The 22,443-nt window shown below is 42.0% G+C and overlaps 1 protein-coding gene across 4 annotated transcripts in view; it reads right to left on the bottom strand.

Annotated features, from left to right (window-relative positions):
* LOC128686737 (follistatin-related protein 5) overlaps positions 1 to 22,443 on the bottom strand; it is a gene marked incomplete in the record, with an annotated part of 494,827 nt that overhangs the window by 291,245 nt on the left and 181,139 nt on the right. For all 4 annotated transcript variants that reach the window (XM_053773769.2, XM_070082387.1, XM_070082388.1 and 1 more), the window contains 1 exon segment: positions 19,149 to 19,269. In XM_053773769.2, the coding sequence (XP_053629744.2) occupies positions 19,149 to 19,269 (121 nt within the window).

Genomic DNA, 22,443 nt, shown 5'->3' with positions numbered 1-22,443 from the left:
AAAGCCACTGGATGGCGAAACATCTACATTAAAGATACCCAGATTTTGCATGTGTCTAATTTTCATCTTCTCGGTACTGTATACCATTCATGTACAACATGTCAGGAGGAGCTTAAAGTTATTAGTGAAACTGAAAGAAATTCGAAATATTTCTTTTCATATGCCAAAAACAAGGCAAATACCACATCTAGTAACGGGCCCTTAGTCAGACAGGATGGGACTTACACAGATGACAACAAGGAAATGAGTGAAATACTGAAATCGCAGCACGACTCTGTGTTTAGTGAGCCACTAATCAGTCAGAGGATCGACGACCCAAATGATTTCTTCATGAATGAGCCTCAAAACTCCATAAATGTATGCCAAATTTCCGACATTATCCTAACTCTGATACACTTTGAAAAAGCCATTGACAACATGCTCATGCACACAGTCCCAGGCCCAGACTCGTGGAACTCTGTGTTGGACAGAGTTCAACCGATATAGCCCCACTCCATAAAGGTGGCAGCAAAGAATTAGCTAAGAACTATATACCAATAGCTCTAATGTCCCACATCATAAAAATCTTTGAAAGAGTGCTAAGAAGCAGGATTGCAAACCACTTGGATTCCCAAAAACTGCACAATCCAGGGCAACATGGGTTCAGGGCAGGTCGTTCCTGCCTCTCACAACCACTGGATCATTATCATATGGCCTTGGATGCACTGGAAGAAAATCAGAATGCAGATGTTATATACACAGACTTTGCAAAAGCGTTTGACAAGTGCGATCATGGCATAATAGCGCACAAAATACGTGCTAAGGAATAACAGGCAAAGTGGGGAGATGGATCTTCAACTTCCTAACCAATCGAACACAAAGAGTAGTAGTCAACAGAGTTAAATCGAAGGCTGCCATAGTGAAGAGCTCTGTTCCACAAGGCACTGTACTCACCCCCATCCTGTTCCTCATCCTCATATCAGACATAGACAGAGATGTAACCCTCAGCACCGTATCATCCTTTGCAGATGATACTACGATCTGCATGAGGCTGTCATCTATTGAGGACACGGTTAAGCTCCAAGAAGATATAAACAAAGTTTTCCAGTGGGCAACGGAAAACAATATGATGTTCAATGAGGACAAATTCTAACTACTACGTTATGGAAAACTGGAGGGGATAATAACTAGAACAGAGTATACTACAAACTCTGGCCATACAATAGAGGGAAAAAATAATGTAAGGGACCTGGGAGTAGTAATGTCTGAAGATCTCACTTTCAAGGATCACAACAGTGCCACGATCACAAGTGCAAAGAAAATGAAAGGATGGATAATGAGAACGTTCAAAACGAGAGATGCTAAGCCAGTGATGATCCTTTTCAAATCACTAGTTCTCTCTAGGCTGGAATACTGCTGTACATTAAGATCTCCGTTCAAAGCAGGTGAAAATGCAGATCTAGAGAATGTACAGAGAACCTTTACTGCACGTAAAAGTTCTGTCAAGCACCTTAACTACTGGGAACGCTTGGAAGCACTTGACTTGTTCTCGTTGGAAATCGGGAGAGAGAGATATATCATAATCTACACTTGGAAAATCCTAGAAGGAATGGTCCCGAATATGCACACAGAAATCACTCCCTACGAAAGTAAAAGACTGGGCAGGCGATGCAAAATACCCCCAATTAAAAGTAGGGGCGCCATTGGTACACTAAGAGAAAACGCCACAAGTGTTCGAGGCCCAACAGCATCCCGCTAAGCATAAGGGAAATTACCAATAAAACCCTAGCTGCCTTCAAGAGAGAGCTGGACAGATACCTAAAGTCGGTGCCGGATCAGCCGGGCTGTAGTTCGTACGCTGGACTGCGTGAGGTCAGCAGTAACAGCCTGGTTGATCAGGCCCTGATCCACCGGGAGGTCTGGTCGTGGACCGGGCCGCGGGGGCGTTGATCCCCGGAATAACCTCCAGGTAGACTGCAGGTTCCTCCTCCCATGGCAGACACCGATCTGAGACACTCCCACGAAAAGGAACCAAGGCCGGGCCACCTCTTGGAAAAGGCCCGGGCAGGGCGATTATACCGATTATGCCTGTGCTCCCGATTCTTCACGACTACAGTGCTCTTCACACCAACTTCAAGGCTGAGGGACTGATTACCTCATCTTTTGTATATAGTTCGACTGTCTTCAAATTATGCCCTTGAATTTGTATTGATAAAGCCACTGGTTGGTGAAACGTGTACATTAAAGATACCCAGATGTTGCATGTGTCTCATTTTCATCTTGTCGGTATTGTATACCATTCATGTACTACTATTTCTTCGCCAGCGTTCTAGTCTCTGGTGCTTTTTTCACTACCACCACTACCTTCTTATTACCACCTCTACCACTGTTGCACTACTTCGACTACTACTACTGCTACTACTACTAGTACTAATATCACCACCACTTCCATTACTACTACTATTACTACTCTTTTCGTTCTATCCCTCCCGTTCCCCAGCATCTTATAAACATACAGGCTTCCCTCCTTTCGTTCTTGTGAATGACTTGCTAATAGCCCAAGTCAGACTGAAACGTCGTCATAAGTTTCTCTTCAATGTGCTCGTTATTTGTAAACTGTACTTTATATATATATATATATATATATATATATATATATATATATATATATATATATATATATATATATATATATATATATATATATATTTATATATGTCGTGCCGAATAGGCAGAATTTGCTATCTTGGCTTAAATAGCAACGCTCATCTTGCCATATAGGACAAGCGAAAATTTGTGTATGCAATAATTTCGCTAAAATCATTCTGAACCTAACGAAAAAAATATATTTCACTGTGTTTGTTTAATATTAAAGTATTGTAAACAAATCTAAAATATATTTAGTTGGGTTAGGCTAAAATAAATTGTTCTTGTTATAATAAGGTTAGGTAAGTTTTCTATAGGTAAGTTTGCTATATATATATATATATATATATATATATATATATATATATATATATATATATATATATATATATATATATATATATATATATATATATATATATAGCAATGCAAGAAAAAGAGGGCGAGAGAGATGGCAATAAGAATGCAATAGTGATAGTGACAAAAGATACAGAGAGTAGAATGTTAGAAAATAAATAGTAGTAGTAGCAGTAGCAATAGTAGCAGGTGTTGTAGTAGTAGTGATGAAGAACAGAAAGACAATATATATATATATATATATATATATATATATATATATATATATATATATATATATATATATATATATATATATATATAAACACACACACGCTTGCCGGCGTGGAGGGAGGGACCCAGTGTGTGTGGTGCTCCATACATTGTGTGTGTAAACCAAGAACCAACATGGTTTACGCGGGCCAGTTTCGGCAGACATCAACGTGAGTATCCACCGGAGATCACAGAGGTGTGACAATCCTCTGAATCAGACCGTTGCTTCTGTATCAGTGAAAGTGAAGTGTGCATGTTGGGATTTGGGGAGTAGCGGTGGTGAGGGGATCCTGGCAGTGGAGGAGGAGGCTTTGTTTACATCTGTGACCCACCGGGGTCGTGGATGGTGAACAGAAGAACACCTCGGTTAATAGTGTGAGCATGGTGATTAGTGTGCCAAATGGCGAGGGTTTTTTCTAAATGGATCATTAAGTGTACAACAATTAGCAAAAGTTAGTCAGTGATGTGCATCTTGAGCGAACACACAGGGCCACTCCCTCCCCCCCATCCCTGATCCCCTCCCCTCATCCCAGTCTAGGACCATTGACTTCCTGACCAAGGGTGTTGCCGTTTAGTGCCCCACCAATTACAAGTTCACCATACCCCCGGCCGGGATTGAACCCGCGGTCATAGAGTCTCAAAACTCCAGCCCGTCGCGCTAACCACTAGACCAGCTAGCCACAATAAGATTCATCCAACTAGGTATATTTCTACACCATAGGAAGGTTAGCACAGGCACCTCTGTGACCACAAATGCAAGTTTTTACAGACGAATCTCCAGCTAGCGTGGCCGTGACGAACTCTAGTTCAAGTCCCTTCACTGCCGTCAACATGACTTAAGAAATCGTAATGACACGATTGCAAATAAACCATACCCCCGGCCGGGATTGAACCCGCGTGTCATTACGATTTCTTAAGTCAATTACAAGTTCCGCCGCTCGCTACTCCCCCACCCTCATCCCCCATGCATCCATGCTGTCCTTCACCCGTCACCCCACAGCTGGCGCCCTCCCACTCCCACGATATCAGCAATGTCACAAGTAGTCGCGGGTTCCCAGGAATCTTCACGACAGAGCCAAAGCTGTCGTTCACGAGGCATCTGCTGGGTGTGCCACAGGGAATGTGCACTCAATCCCACAAGTGGCAACATCCGTGCACACAATGGATGTCTAGGCTCCAGGAGAGCTCCAAATGAGAACAACCAACAGCCTCCCCCAGAAGACAGGGCTGACAGCTACCGTGACTTCACCTCTACAGAGGACCTTAAATCTGCAATCAAATTAACATCCACCAGGACTCTGACACACATCCCCAAAGCAGCTCGCCCGCAAGCTGCTAGCAAATTCACTGACCTTCTGAAGAAAGTCAACGATGCTCCTTCAAACAACAGATCCTGGCACAACTTGCTGCTTTTTGGCAATGCCTGTTTGGCTGTCCCACCAAGGAGGGACAAGTCACTAGCAACACATGTTATTAGGGCAATAAATGCATTCCCAAGGGATGACAACCTCGTCCGTCTCCCTCCTAGGGCGACAAACACCCGCCGGGCAAATGCCAACAACAGGACACCCGACACCTCAAAAATCAGAGCCCAAATTAGCAAAAAAATAGAAGAGGGTAACACTATTGAAGCTCTGAGGCTTATAACCAGTGAGGATACCATCGCTCCCAAGGATGCAAGCACGGCGCAAGCTCTGAAGGACAAACATCCACCCAGGGCTCCCAGTACCAACATTGACCTCCCTGACAGTGCAGCAGGGGAAGAACATCTAACCTTACAGGATGCTGATGTGTATAAAGCTGCTATGTCATTTCCACAGGGCTCAGCAGGAGTTTTCACCAGTTTAAGGCCTCAACACTTAAAACAAATACTCAATCCAGCACTTGGTGAGGCTTCAGAGAGGCTGCTGTCTGAATTCACCAAATTTTCCAACCTGTGCCTGGCTGGCAGTGTCCCAGAGGCCATCAGACCCCTTTTCTTTGGTGCCTCATTGTGTGCACTCTGGAAAAAGGATGGCAGAATCAGGCCCATTGCAGTGGGTAACACCCTTCGGCACCTAGTCGCCAAGGCTGCAGTAAGAAGGGTGAGTCAAGAGGCTGCTGCAATGCTGAAACCAACTCAGGTCGGTTTTGGCGTTCAACAGGGCTGTGAAGCAGCTGCCCACGCAGCACGAGTATATATCAAAAACATGTCTGATGAAAAAGCCTTGGTCAAATTGGACTTTGCCAACGCTTTCAACTCAGTCAGAAGGGATGCTGCTCTCCAAGCAGTTTATAGAAACTTCCCTTCCCTTTATCCCTTCATAGAATCGTGTTAGTGTGACTTCCAAACTATTGTTTGGGGACCATGAAATTGACTCATGTGAGGGCATGCAACAGGGGGACCCTCTCACCCCCTTTCTATTGGTCATCAAGGAAGTCACAGAAGCACTCTCCAGCGAGCTCAATATCTGGTTCCTGGATGATGGTACCCTAGCGGGCACAACAGAATCTCTCCTAGAGGACATCATTAAAATTAAAGACATGGGAGAAAGCCGGGGCCTTTCTTTAAACCCCACCAAATGTGAAATAGTTTCCACCAATCAATAGATGATCCAGAATATTAGTGCCATTTTACCAGGAGCACGAGCCATTGATCCAGCCAACAGCACTCTCCTTGGTGCTCCTCTTGGGTCCAATGCCATCGATCTGATCCTAGAAAAAAAAATCTCAGACCTCCGGACGATGGAAAGCAGGATGAAAGATACTGACACACACGATGCCTTCTACCTACTCACCAGGTGACAGTCAATCCCAAAACTTATCTACTTTCTGAGATGCTCCCCAGCCTTCAGCAGTCCAAAACTCAAGGAATATGACTCTCTCTTTTAGACCATGCTAGAGAGTGTATTAAATCTTTCCCTTGAAGATGGACAGTGGTTGCAAGCCTCACTTCCGGTCAGGCTTGGAGGGCTAGGAGTACTCAGATCGTCCCAGATTGCTCTACCAGCTTTCCTATCTTCTTCCATAGCATCAAACGAGTTGATAAGACAAATTCTTCCTGACACCCTCAGCGACTCAACAGGGATAGAAGACCCTAGCTATGCCAGTGCCATCACTGAATGGGAGACTCTTGCTGCTCCAGCACCAAACCCTAGTGCAGCACTGGCTCACAGTCAAGCTGAGATGGCCCGATCGCTGAAAAGGTGCTTGCCAACATGCTTAGGGCTGCAACATCAGATAGGGAGATTGCCTATCTCCAGGCTGTGAGCGCACCTCAATCCGGGGACTTCCTCCAAACAGTTCCCACATCGGAAATGGGAAAGCAACTCGACCCTAAGACCCTCCGTATTGCAGTGGCTCTGCACCTTGCTGCCCCAATTCACACAGAATATACGTGTATTTGCGGCAAAGCACAAGCAGACCAATACGGTCTACATGGTCTTAACTGTTCCAAAACCAAGGGCTGGCATGCAAGACACAATGAGGTCAACGACATCATCAAGAGAACCCTTGCTACAGCTGGATACCCAGCCGAGAGGGAGCCCCGATCACCAGCAGCCAACAATACCCACAACTCAGCAAACCACCCTGAGGGGATCACCATCTATCCTTGGAAGAATGGCAAGCTCTTAGCATGGGACTATACCTGTGTGTTCACACTGGTTGACACCTATATTCATCACAGTGTGGGGCGACAGGGAGGAGCTGCTGACCACAGGGAGGAGTACAAGATCAGCAAGTACAGGGACATAAGCCAACAGTATCAATTTGTCCCAGTGGGATCAGAGACCCTGGGATCATGGGGAAAAAATGCCACATGTTTCCTTAAGAATTGGGTTCCAGACTCATCGACACCACCACCATATATATATATATATATATATATATATATATATATATATATATATATATATATATATATATATATATATATATATATATATATATATATATATATATATATATATATATATATATATATATATATATATATATATATCACCATGATACACTGTGATGGGATTTTCAAGGATAACTCCTGATCAAAGAGACTGAACAGGACTCAGTGTGAATACCTTAGGAGGGTTCCAGTATATCAAGAAGATATTCCAATGCATCGTTTCAACGTAAATAGTTGAAGTATTTTGCAGTCTGTGTGAAGGTTGGTGAGTGGTGATTGTGAGGAAGACGGCCAAGGTGGTGGAGAGTAAGACCTATACTGCCTGGGTGCCGGCGAAGATTATCGTATATACGAACTTCGAAAAACTTTCATAAACACATCTACCTCCAGTACCATGCATGCGCTATGCTTCCATTTAAGTTAGAGATTAATACGTGTCGATTCAGGGAATAATCAGCGGCATAGACTGTGGGAAACAGTTTGGTGTTGAGAATAATGAGGGAGTGACCAGTCAGGGTCGCGTCCCCCAATCCACAGGGGTAGGGTTGAGAGGCGTGGGGTGTAAGTGAAGGAGAGGGAACTTTGTATCCAGTGTTAAACAGTGCACACACCCACATCTTTTATAATTTGCAAGGGAAATAAATAAGGTTGTGTTTATTGTAATTAAAACAGAGTGAACAATTTAAATTGAGTAATCAATGTATGTTAAGTATACAGTGACTACTCGTGCCTCCCCCACCCCACTCTCTAGCATTCCTCCCGACAGTGGTAAGAAAATGTGTAGAATTTTTAACACTTACTTCCTCTCAGTTTTTACACAGAAAGATACTAGCAAAATTTCAGAAATAATAAATTATGTAGAACAGGATGAAAATAAACTATGCACGATTAGGGTCACAAGTGACTTGGTCCTTAGACAAATAGATAAATTAAAACCTCACAAATCCCCAGGCCCTGATGAACTGTATGCAAGGATTTTAAAGGAATGTAAAGAAGAACTTAGGAAACCTTCGGCTAATCTTTTTAACATATCACTATAAACTGGCATAGTGCCACATAAGTGGAAAATGGCAAATGTGATACTTATCTACAAAACAGTAGACAGGCCCTTGCTTCAAACTATAGACCAATAAGCCTAACCTCCTGGGAAAATTTATGGAATCAATAACTGCAGAGGCAATTCGTAGCCATCTTGAAAGGCATAAATTGATCAATGAATCTCAGCACGGTTTTACAAAAGGGCGTTCCTGCCTTACGAATTTATTAACTTTCTTCACTAATGTATTTGAGGAGGTAGATCATGGTAATGAATATGATGATAAGTAAGACATATATGCAACGAAACGTTTCACATACACAGTAGGCTTCTTCAGTTGAATACAGAAGAGTTTGGCAGAAGACGTAGTTTTGAGGTGGTCAGTCCTTCAGCCTGGAGAAGAGTTATGCTCCATAGTCTTACTTATCAATTTGTCGGTATTATATACCACTATCATATTCACTCTGTCAGACACTGCAACAGAACGGTATCTTGGTACAGAAAACACCTTTGACAATTTTTTCAAGTGAGAAGGAACAGATTTGAGAGGGACGTTGCTCTCTCAATAATTACGATTACCTTCTTTCTTCTACTAGTGAACTGCATTCCACCTTCCGACAGTATATTAGTCTCCATAATGCTGCTTAAACTTGACACTGTTCCAGACTATGGAGAATAACTCTTCTCGAGGCTGAGGGACTGGCTACTTCAAAACTACTTCAAGAGTGATGGACTGATTACATCTTCTTCACATCTCTACTGTTTCTGCCAGTCTCTTCTCTATTCGACTGAAAAAGCCTACTGTGTAGGCGAAACATATCGTAAGAAAGATACCTAACTGTTGCTTATGTGTCATACTTATCAACTTGTCGGTATTATATGCCACTGTCTTATTCTCAATGAATATGATATTGTGTATATGGACTTCAGTAAGGCTTTTGATTGAGTTCCACATCAGAGACTATAAAGAAACCTAAAACACACAAAATAGGAGGAGAAATTTTTTCCTGGATAGAGGCGTGGTTGACATGCAACAAAGTTTGCAAAAATGGGAAGAAATCAGAGTGGGGGAGCGTCACGAGCGGTGTTCCAGAGGGGTCAGTGTTGGACCCCTTGTTCACAATTTACATAAACAACATAGATGAGGGAATAAATAGCGGCATAAAAAAGTTCGTAATAAAGTTGGTAGAATTACCGACAATATGTAAAGTAAAAGGACACAAGTGCAACTAATGTGACATTTATTGTGGCAACGTTTCGCTCTCCAGGAGCTTTATCAAGCCATTACAGACAATACATGGACACAGAGGGTATATAAAGGCTCAGAGTGAGGTGTAATACTAGTGAGGTACCATTTCGATGTTCACTAGTGGTAGTAGTAGTAGTGGTAGTGACAAAAGTAATACAATATGGTAGAGCAATTAATTCGTACATGAGTAAAAGGATATAAAAGCTATTACTTGGGTAACATAAAAATAGGTTGGACAAATATAGACTGGAATGAGGCAGCTTGTTTCAGTGTTCACTCTCTGTGCTTTGTGTAGTATAACAGGAGAGACTATGTGATGGCAGGGTTTACTGTTTTCAGGAGGATTCTTGCTAAGACTTCGGAGATGGTGAAGCTGCCGTTGTTTTGTTTAATTGTATTCGAAACAGCGATCAGTGCTGATTCGAGGCACTTGCGTCTGCGGAAATTAGTTTCTTTGATCACTAATTGGGCGTCTCTGAATTTCATGAGATGATTGGTGGAATTTCGGTGTTGTACACAGGCGTTGTTCAAGTTATCGTTCCTACATGCGTAAATGTGTTCATTGAGGCGGGTGTCGAGGTTTCTGGCTGTTTCACCTACGTAAATCTTGTCACAGCCTCCACAGGGTATAGTGTAAACTCCTGCATTGACTGGTTCGTGGTGCTTGGATTTTGTCCTGGTTATATCCTTTATTGAAGTGCTAGAAGCGATGACGACTCTGGTGTTAGCTTGTGAAAGTACTTTTGAGACGTTCAGTGCAACCTGGCTGTTGGGAAGAATTATAACTTTGCTGGGAGTGGTGTTGATGCGTGGAGAATTTATGATCTGAAGAGCTCTTTTCTTGCAGTCTTTGATGAAAAAAGAAGGAAAATGTAACTCAGTGAATGTTTGGTGAATGTATGTACACTCCTCGTCAAGAAACTCAGGACTACAAATTCGGTATGCTCTTAGGAAAAACCCGATGATGATGCCTCTTTTGGTCTTGGTATCTTGACTGGAATAGAAGTGTGAGATCATTTTTATTGGTGGGTTTCCGATAAACTTGAAATCTTAGGTTGTTGTCTACTTTGTGAATGAGGACGTCGAGGAAAGGTAGCTTGTCATTGGACTCTTCTTCTAGTGTAAACTGGATCGCCGGTTCAACTGCGTTGAGCCTTGCCTGAAGATCCCGTACATCAAAACGTTTTGGAGTTATTACGAGGACATCGTCCACGTAACGTAACCAAGTGACGCTTGAAGGGATGATGTTGGCGAAGTGTTCGGACTCTAGGTGTTCCATGTATAAGTTGGCTAGGACGGCACTTATGGGGGACCCCATTCCCATGCCGTAGGTTTGTTTGTAGAGCTTGTTATTGAAAGAAAAACAGTTGAAATTAACAGAGTTCAATTAAGTCAACTGAGTCTGGGACTCAAATTTACCACCAACATACGCAAACCTAACTATCAACTCAATCTAGTTACCAGGAACCATAGACACAGTGACAGCAACTTCCAGAAGGGTTATATACAGGGCCTTCTCACTGCAGCTTTATGTGAACCTTCTTCTTCTAATCTTCCTAGACGATACATCATTGCCCTTAAGAACCTCGCCAACGACCCCAACATTATCGTCACCACCGCCGACAAAGGAGGTGGAGTCGTCATCCTCAACACCAGTGACTACAACACTAAAATGATGGACCTTTTGAATGATCAATCTACATACGAACCCAACAGCACTCAACAGTGGGAGATGCTCACCAAAGATTTTCTATACAAAACCAGACAAACGCACTAGAGAAGGGAAGAAACTTCTGTACTTGTTACCAAGCAACCCTAAACCAGCACACATGTATGGTTTACCCAAGACCCATAAACACAATATTCCACTCAGACCAATCACGTCAGGAATAGGCAGTGCTCCACACAAACTAGCCGGAGTTTTTGCCAAACATCTTTCCTGCCTTCTGGGGACCATCAGCCCCGCTCATCTTAACACTCAGGTGACCTTCTCAACCGCATCCGTAACCTCTCCATCCGTAACAAGAAACTAAGCAGTTTGGATGTGACTTCCCTCTTCACAAAAGTACCTACCAAAAAAGCCATCGAGGTTCTACGACGTAAAGTCAATCAGGACCTTAATCTTCCTCTACCTCCAGGAGATTTTGTTGACTTAACTGAACTCTGTGTTAATTTCAACTGTTTTTCTTTCAATAACAAGCTCTACAAACAAACCTACGGCATGGGAATGGGGTCCCCCATAAGTGCCGTCCTAGCCAACTTATACATGGAACACCTAGAGTCCGAACACTTCGCCAACATCATCCCTTCAAGCGTCACTTGGTTACGTTACGTGGACGATGTCCTCGTAATAACTCCAAAACGTTTTGATGTACGGGATCTTCAGGCAAGGCTCAACGCAGTTGAACCGGCGATCCAGTTTACACTAGAAGAAGAGTCCAATGACAAGCTACCTTTCCTCGACGTCCTCATTCACAAAGTAGACAACAACCTAAGATTTCAAGTTTATCGGAAACCCACCAATAAAAATGATCTCACACACTTCTATTCCAGTCAAGATACCAAGACCAAAAGAGGCATCATCATCGGGTTTTTCCTAAGAGCATACCGAATTTGTAGTCCTGAGTTTCTTGACGAGGAGTGTACATACATTCACCAAACATTCACTGAGTTACATTTTCCTTCTTTTTTCATCAAAGACTGCAAGAAAAGAGCTCTTCAGATCATAAATTCTCCACGCATCAACACCACTCCCAGCAAAGTTATAATTCTTCCCAACAGCCAGGTTGCACTGAACGTCTCAAAAGTACTTTCACAAGCTAACACCAGAGTCGCCATCGCTTCTAGCACTTCAATAAAGGATATAACCAGGACAAAATCCAAGCACCACGAACCAGTCAATGCAGGAGTTTACACTATACCCTGTGGAGGCTGTGACAAGATTTACGTAGGTGAAACAGCCAGAAACCTCGACACCCGCTTCAATGAACACATTTACGCATGTAGGAACGATAACTTGAACAACGATTGTGTACAACACCGAAATTCCACCAATCATCTCATGAAATTCAGAGACGCCCAAATTAGTGATCAAAGAAACTAATTTCCGCAGACGCAAGTGCCTCGAATCACCACTGATCGCTGTTTCGAATACAATTAAACAAAACAACGGCAGCTTCACCATCTCCGAAGTCTTAGCAAGAATCCTCCTGAAAACAGTAAACCCTGCCATCACATAGTCTCTCCTGTTATACTACACAAAGCACAGAGAGTGAACACTGAAACAAGCTGCCTCATTCCAGTCTATATTTGTCCAACCTATTTTTATGTTACCCAAGTAATAGCTTTTATATCCTTTTACTCATGTACGAATTAATTGCTCTACCATATTGTATTACTTTTGTCACTACTACTACTACTACTACTACTACCACTAGTGAACATCGAAATGGTACCTCACTAGTATTACACCTCACTCTGAGCCTTTATATACCCTCTGTGTCCATGTATTGTTTGTAATGGCTTGATAAAGCTCCTGGAGAGCGAAACGTTGCCACAATAAATGTCACATTAGTTGCGCTTGTGTCCTTTTACTTTACATAAAAAAGTTCGCCAATAACACAAAAGTAGGCCGTCGAATTCATTCTGACGAGGACATTAGAGCACTCCAGGAAGATTTGAATAGACTGATGCAGTGGCCGGAGAAGTGGCAGACGAAGTTTAATATAGACAAATGCAAAGCTCTAAGCTTTGCATGTATATCTTAGTATTATTGATTGTGAAAATTATTTAGGAGTTCTTGCTAACGGTAATCTAAAGCCAAGACAACAGCGCTTAAGTGTTCGCAACAAAGCGAACAGAATTCTTGGCTTCATATCCAGAAGTATAAATAATAGAAGTCCTCAGGTTGTTCTTCAACTCTATATATCCTTGGTTAGGCCTCATTTAGACTATGCTGCTCAGTTCTGGTCACCGTATTACAGAATGGATATAAATGCACTAGAAAACGTACAAAGTAGAATGACAAAGTTGATCCCATGTATCAGAAATCTTTCCTATGAGGATAGACTGAGGGCCCTGAATCTGCACTCTCTAGAAAGCCGTAGAAATAGGGGGGATATGATTGAGGTGTATACATGGAAAAAATGAAAAAAATAAAGAGAATGTAAATAACGTGCTAAAAATATCTAGCCAAGATAGAACTCGCAGCAATGGTTTCAAGATGGAAAAAAAAAAAATAGATTCAGGAAGGATATAGGAAAGTACTGGTTAAGTAATAGAGTTGTGGATGAGTGGAACAAACTCTCGAGTACCATCATTGAAGCTAAAACATTGTGTAGTTTTAAAAATTTGTTAGATAAATACATGAGTGAGTGTGAGTTGGACCTTACTAGCTTGTGCTAATTGGTCTGATGCAGTGATTCTCCCTTCTTAAGTGGATGTGGCCTGGACCTGACTACCTTGGGTCAATAGCTTAGGCCGGTAGGTGACTTGGATCTGTCTCGCATGGGCCACTGGGCCTGCTGCAGTGTTCCTTCTTATGTTCTTAAGCAACAGGTACCAGGACCTTCACACATGTTCCCAAAGTAGCCTGTCCACACGCAGCTGGGAAACCTCACAAACCTCTTCGAACTATAGACCAATAAGTCTTGCCTCCATCGTGGGAAAATTTATGGAATCAATAATTGCAGAAGCAATTCGTAGCCATCTTGACAGGCACAGGTTGATTAATGAATCTCAACACGGTTTTACAAAGGGGCGTTCCTGTCTTACGAATTTACAAACTTTTTTCACTAAGGTGTTTGAGGAGGTAGATCATGGTAATATGATATTGTGTATATGGACTTCAGTAAAGCTTTCGATAGAGTTCCACACCAGAGGCTATTGAGGAAACTGAAGGCACACGGAATAGGAGGAGAAATTTTTTCCTGGGTAGAGGCATGGCTGACAAATAGACAGCAGAGAGTTTGCATAAATGGGGAGAAATCAGAATGGGGGCACGTAACAACCGGTGTTCCTCAGAGATCAGTGTTGGGCCCGTTGTTGTTCACAATTTACATAAACGACATAGATGAGGGAATAAATAGCGACATAAGCAAATTTGCTGATGACACCAAAATAGGCCGTCCAATTCATTCTAATGAGGACACTAGAGCACTCCAGGATGATTTGAATAGACTGATGCAATGGTCGGAGAAGTGGCAGATGCAGTTTAATATTGACAAATGCAAAGTTCTAAATGTTGGACAGTTAAATAACCATGCCACATATAAACTAAATAATGTAGATCTTAATACTACTGATTGCGAAAAGGATTTAGGAGTTCTAGTTAGCAGTAATCTAAAACCAAGACAACAGTGCATTACTGTTCGCAATAAAGCTAACAGAATTCTTGGCTTCATATCTAGAAGTATAAATAATAGAAGTCCTCAGGTTGTTCTTCAACTCTATATATCCTTGGTTAGGCCTCATTTAGACTATGCTGCTCAGTTCTGGTCACCGTCTTACAGAATGGACATAAATGCTCTGGAAAACGTACAGAGGAGGATGACAAAGATGATCCCATGTATCAGAAATCTTCCCTATGAGGATAGACTGAGGGCCCTGAATCTGTACTCTCTCGAAAGGCGTAGAATTAAGGGGGATATGATCGAGGTGTATAAATGGAAAACAGGAATAAATAAAGGGGATGTAAATGGCGTGCTGAAAATTTCCAGCCAAGACAGGACTCGCGGCAATGGTTTCAAGTTGGAAAAATTCAGATTCAGGAAGGATACAGGAAAGCACTGGTTTGGTAATAGAGTTGTGGATGAGTGGAACAGACTCCCGAGTACAGTTATTCAGGCTAAAACGTTGTGTAGTTTTAAAAAATAGGTTAGATAAATACATGAGTGGGTGTGAGTTGGACCTGACTAGCTTGTGCTGCTGGATCTGGTGCAGTGCTCCATCCTTGAGTGGAGGTGACCAGACTGGGTGGGTCATTAGGCTAATCCGGGGGGGGCCATTGGTCTAATCCGCGGAGGGGGGACATGGACCTGCTCCGCATGGGTCAGTAAGCCTGTTGCAGTGTTCCTTCTTTCTTATGTTCTTAAAAAAGTAAACAATTGCTTCACTAGCCTAAATTCTCCACCAGCCATCAAGGTATGGCACAACTTGCTACTTTTTTGCAACATCTGCTTAACTGTGCCGAAAAGAAGGGGTAAGAGGCTAGCCACAAGATCACTAATTCCAATATTGTGCAGAACATGATCTTTATTCATTGCCATTGTCGTCTGCTTCACTTCTTAAGTTAGAATGACCTTCTGGAATTCATGAAGGGGTCGATTTCAGATGTCCTCTTTGTTGTCTACAGTTCCTGGCAGCCCGGCTGATCTTGACTGTCTTGTAGCTGTTATTTCTAGGCGTTACCTCTAAGGCGAAGTTACCTCAACCTGTCCTTTCGAAAATTCCGCAGATAGTTCATGAGACATCTGGCTCTCTGCTTGGTGATGATTAAAACAGCGTAAATCAGATGTCAATCTTTCAACAACAACTCTCCAAGCAGTTTGGTTTGATTGTGACTCAGTAAGAAAGGTTTAATAAACCTTGATGTCCTCCTTAATTTTACCGAGAGCTGAACATTAAAGACACCTTTAGATGAGATCCCTAACATAGTAGGCATCGCGACCAACTCATTACAGTAAGTCTTTATACAGAACCTGTGAAAGGGACGAAGACTCACATTAAATACTTAAAGTGATAGTGGTTCAATAATTATTGAACACAGAATATTGGTTTCCAAGCATTTTTGAATATATACACCTGTTTACCTGGGGCTTAGATGGAAATACCGATAATTAAATTTCTTCGATAATTTTTTTTTAGATTTGCCAAAGCCGTCCAAATCACAGTTCAGGTTTACTTTATGTATTCAAATCCAGTAAATAGAACAACAACTGGACGGCAACGTAAAAGAAACAACTTGAGAGTGATATAGAGGAAGAGAGTAGGGAGAGATATAGGACAACGGCAAGAGAGTGGCATAGCAGAAGAAACAACTAGAGGGTGGCATAGCAGTAGAAACAACTAGAGGGTGGCATAGCAGAAGAAACAACTAGAGAATGGCATAGCAGAAGAAACAACTAGAGAAAGGCATAGCAGTAGAAACAACTAGAGAAAGGCATAACAGAAGAAACAACTAGAGAGTGCCATACTAGAAGAATGAATGCACTGATTAAAAAGTAATTCTGCCCGTCAACAGGATGTTATAATCATGTCAAAGAGATTACATTCAAAATCCGGAAACTCATCTAGCTAATATTAATAGGGTAATTAGGGTAAAAATTTTCTTTCATAATGAGCCAATTTTACATCCACATCTAAACAAAAACAATAATAATACTGAAACAATATAAAAACTTAATGATATGCAGCGAAATGGCTCCGAAATCAATTGAGCACGTAATTAATAATTTGCCCTTGAATGTCCTCGTTTTTTTGATAAAAGTATTAGATAAAAACACACAAAACAATAGGGAAAATAAGTTTCTTTTTAAATCAACAGAACAAAAGATTGAAATTACTTGCATGATATTAAAATTATTACTACTCATAAAAGTTGGCATAGCTTATTTGTGCTAAAATATGGAGGCAGAATATTCTACAGGTATTGGAAACTTTAAGGGGCCACGATGATTTAACTTTTTTTTTTGTTCCAGCTTCAATTATTTTTTTACTTTGATTTAGGCAGCATTTAAAACCTGCACACTGCGTTTATAGTGATTTTTTGCCTTAAAAGATAGAGAGAAAAAAATAAATAGTGCCATATTTTATAGGGCATAAACCTCGACCATTTTTACAATATTGGTAAGATGCACAATGTTCTAGTTGACATCAGATGAAAGATAAAGGTCTAAATATTTCTAATTCAACTTGCATTTGATGAAATGTCAGTAGATTGCATAATAAACAATGTTTAATTTTTTTTAAGGATTTTTTGGGGGAAAAATCAATAAAAAACATGGTAAAAAATATTACAAATCCCCAATACAACTGAGTAGAACCACCATTCCTCAATAACGTGTGCAAAAATCATGATACTCTTACAAATAGTTTTTCAAAAAACAGGGAAAAAAGGTCAATAACTTATTCCTGAGTAATAGACACATTACGTTTTCAGTAAAACTCTACGATCACGAAGCACCAAATGATGGCACACCGCACTCCCCCACCCTTGTCGGCAGCCTGCAGGCGACTGAGCTGCTATCACTGCACATTAGTATGTCGTCCACAGAGAAGATGCCTTGTAGTGTATTTGGAATGAAACAATCATAAAAATCATATTTTTTTGGAGTAAAGTAAAAAAAGTCACACGAATTGGCATCATGTCCTCTTGATGACAGCAAGAACAAAAAATTACATTCTTGGAAAAAGATACTTAGAAACATGATAGAAACAAGCTGATTGTATCAACATGTTGACAGATTTATGCCCTATTTTTCGGTAAAAAAACATTTTTTCCAAATTTTTTCCATTTTTTCTTTCTAGGTAGTGCATCGTCGTCCCGTAAGAAATGTTTATCGAAAATAAATTCAAGAAAACAGCATTTCACGAACCCTTCACTACTCATGCAACAAGCACACGCATGTGTGGAAATACATAACAATTATGAAAGTTGTGCTTAAGATCAGCAAGATACTTTATTTCTAAGCTGACCTTTTAATATGATGGTTTTGCATAAATTACACAAGACAAAAGGTAATTGGCTGCATGGACATATTAAGATATAAAAATTAGTTTTTGTTAGTGTTACATATTAAATATTAAGCATAAAAAAATAACAGGCCTCATGGAATGTATGAAATATTACATGAATGGGAAATGAAAATAGAGTAGACTCCCCGTATCCGCGGGGGATACGTATCCACGGGGGATACGTATCCGCGGGGGATACGTATCCGCGGGGGATACGTATCCACGGGGGATACGTTCCAAGGACCTGCCGTGGATACTGAAACAGTGGAGAGTAGCAAACCCTATATATAATCCTATACATACCTATTATAAAGTTTAAATGATAAAGTATGATAAACAGCGATAATAATTTTTTCACTGAAGGGAAGGACTTTATGGCTTCTCTTAGGTTTTGAAGAACTGCCACTTTTTATACTTTTGCTTTTTGGAACAATTATTATGCAAAATTAAGAGGTATTTTTGGGCCACAGTCAACCTTGGATAACTGGAACCGAAGATACCGAATCAGTGGATGTGGGGTTAAACTGTATTAGCTCGAATGAACGTGCATTACTTAGGCAATGTGACGACTGCGGTGCCACAGGAAGCGACACTTTTTTCCAAGTTTTCTTATTGATATAAACAACAAAGCCTTAGATAAAGCCCTGCTGCACCAAGAACATCAACCACCATCAACCTACTCATTCTCGAATAGGAAGGCATCAACCTAATCCCTAACAGCATGTTGGAATCAAATTAATCGTCTATTAGTATGTGAGCATCAACTTACCTTGGTGGTTTAGCACACATACATCAACCTACTCGCCTTCCAGTAGGTTTGCCTCAACCTAATCGGTTACTAGCGTACGGGCTAGTACCTCCGTACCTGCAGGTACGGAGGTACCTGCAGGTATGGAGGCACCTGAAGGTAGGCACCATCCTACTTAATCTCTAGCAGGTAGGCATCAGCCCACTCCATCTCCTGAAGGTAGGTATCAAACTGATAACCTACTAATATGGGGGTATCAACTCACCTTGGTGTTCCAAAAGGTGAGCATCGACCTGCTCCCCCTCCAGTAGGTCAGCGGCCTCCGAGGACCACAGCTGATGCGAATCATCATCGATGTAAGGCGTTGCATCACGGTGTCGCCGTGACTGGTGAAAGAAATATCGAGTAGGTAAGTTTCGTCGAATGTTAGTGGCGTTAGTGTGTATGTTGGAGAGAGAGAGAGAGAGAGAGAGAGAGAGAGAGAGAGAGAGAGAGAGAGAGAGAGAGAGAGAGAGAGAGAGAGAGAGAGAGAGAGAGAGAGAGAGAGAGAGCACAGATTGATTAAACAAGGAAAACAGTGAAGATAGAAAGAAAAGTTTACAACTCATGAAACAAGGTAAAAATATACAACCCTAAAATCTCACAACAGGGTACACTCACACACACACACACACACACACACACACACACACACACACACACACACACACACACACACACACACACACACACACATTTTTTGTTTCAACGCACCGGGATTGTGACGGAGAGTGACCTAAAAAAGAAAAACGTACGATTTTCATTTTAAATTTAACAATTCATACAGGAGAAGAGCTACTAGCCCCTCGCTTCCGGCACTTTAGTAGCCTTTTACGACACAAATGGCTTACGGAGGAAGTACTTTAGCCATACAGCTAGATCCCAGATAAATATGGGGCACCTAGCCATAGCTAGGTGGTCACTCTCATACCCCCAAAACACCAGGCTTGCCATAAGTTATTTCGTCAAATCTTGCGACACGTAGTGAACGTCTCATACCCCTCGGTAGGATAGAGGGCAACAGAGTGACTATCTTTTTCGTGAAGAGTATATTCTGAGTGATTATCTCGCCCAGGTAGGCAAGAGACTTTTCCACCCGACTCAATTTCCTCTGATCAAGAGCACCTACCACCCCTACCCATCACCTAACATCTCTCCACTCCAATTTTTCGAATCAAGATCACCCCCACAAACCATCCCTGCTCCATTTCCACGGATCAAGATCACCTTCCTCTTAAGACCTTGCAGCATTCTTGCTCCATTCCCATTGGATCAATATCACCTACTTCTCCTACCCCAAGATCACTCGCCAGACTCACTCTCTCCAATTCCTCGGATCAATACTACCCACCGTAGTCTGCTCCAATTCTTCAGAAAAAGACCACCTACAAGCCTCAACCACTCCATTTCCTCGGAACAAGATACGCATTCCCGTCTTCACATCATTCCATTCCAAGACCACCCACACTCCCCCTGGCTCCATTTTCCTGGTTCAAGAACACCTAACACTCACCCTACTGAAAATTTATTACTGTCTGGAAAGCCTTCCAGCTCCATCCCCAAACATCTTACTGCTGGTGATTTCAACCCAAGGCATACAAAATGGAAGAATGTAGCAAATAATGTTATAGCTGAAACAATCCCCGGAGGCAGCACAGGTGAAAGGTCACACACACATGAGCTACTAAGCCTCTGCGAAAAACACACCTTAAGCCAGCAGATAGCAGAGCCAACAAGACTAGAAAACATACTTGACCTTATCTTCACAAATAATGAGGACCTGATAAGAGACATAAGAATATCAAAAACAACTAATTCTGATCACAACCTAATCGAAGTCCAGACGTACATGCATAGGAATCCTGATCAGCAGAATGCATGTACCTGTGAAGATGTCTTCACAAAATACAACTTCAACAACAAGAACATTAACTGGGACCAGGAAAACCATGTCCGAAATGAAACATGTTGGGAAGATATCTTAAATAGCATGGATCCAAACCAGTGCCCTTAAAGGATCAACTTCCTGGCAGCTGAAGCATGTTCCAGGCATATTCCCCTAAGAAAGAAGAAGAGCAGGAGTAAACCGGAGAGAGAAAGACGCTCCCTCTACAGAAGACGACGAAGAGTCACTGAGTTCCTCAGGAGTGTTAGAATATCTGATACACGAAAGGAGGTGCTGACCAGGGAAGTGGAAACTATCAAACTTAAGTTAAATGACTCTTACAGGAACCAGGAGAGACAGGAGGAGCTTAAAGGTATTAATGAAATTGAAAGAAATTCAAAATATTTTTTTTTCATATGCCAAAAACAAGGCAAATACCACATCTAGTATCGGGCCCTTACTCAGACAGGATGGGACTTAGATGACAACAAGGAAATGAGTGAAATATTGAAATCCCAGTACGACTCTGTGTTTAGTGAACCACTAATCAGTCTGAGGATCGACGACCCAAATGATTTCTTCATGAATGAGCCTCAAACTCCATAAATGTATGCCAGATTTCCGACATTATCCTAACTCCGACAGATTTCGAAAAAGCCATTGACAACATGCCCATGCACTCAGCCCCGGGCCCAGACTCGTGGAACTCTGTATTCATTAAGAACTGCAAGAAACCCCTCTCGCATGCCCTAAGTACATGGGTGAAATTCCACAGTCACTTAAAACAACGAATATAGCCCCACTCCATAAAGGTGGCAGCAAAGCATTAGCTAAGAACTATAGACCAATAGCTCTGACGTCCCACATCATAAAAATCTTTGAAAGAGTGCTAAGAAGCAGGATTGCAAATCACCTGGATTCCCAAAATCTGCACAATCCAGGGCAACATGGGTTCAGGGCAGGTCGCTCCTGCCTTTCACAACTACTGGATCACTGTGATATGGCCTTGGATGCACTGGAAGAAAATCAGAATGCAGATGTAATATACACAGACTTTGCAAAAGCATTTGACAAATACGATCATGGCGTAATAGCCCATAAAATACGTGCTAAAGGAATAACTGGGAAAGTGGGGAGATGGATCTTCAACTTCCTAACAAATCGAACACAAAGAGTAGTGGTCAACAGAGTTAAATCGGAGGTTGCCATATTGAAGAGCTCTGTTCCACAAGGCACAGTACTCGCCCACTTCTTATTCCTCATCCTCATATCAGACATAGACAGAGATATACACCTGGTGGCCTGGTGGTTAACGCTCTCGCTTCACACGGCGAGGGCCTGGGTTCGATTCCCAGCCAGAGTAGAAACATTGGACGTGTTTCTTTCCACCTGTTGTCTATGTTCCCCATCAGTAAAATGGGTACCTGGGTGTTAGTCGACTGGTGTGGGTCGCATCCTGGGACACTGACCTAAGGAGGCCTGGTCACAGACCGGGCCGCGGGGGCGTTGACCCCCGGAACTCTCTCCAGATAAACTCCAGATAAACAGTACCGTATCATCCTTTGCAGATGATAGTAGGATCTGCATGAGGCTGTCATCTGCTGAGGACGCGGTTAACCTCCAAGAAGATATAAAC

This window comes from Cherax quadricarinatus, chromosome 7 (genome assembly GCF_038502225.1).
Source record: "Cherax quadricarinatus isolate ZL_2023a chromosome 7, ASM3850222v1, whole genome shotgun sequence".
Classification (NCBI taxonomy): Eukaryota; Metazoa; Arthropoda; class Malacostraca; order Decapoda; family Parastacidae; genus Cherax; species Cherax quadricarinatus.
This window is presented reverse-complemented; position numbering and strand designations above follow the sequence as displayed.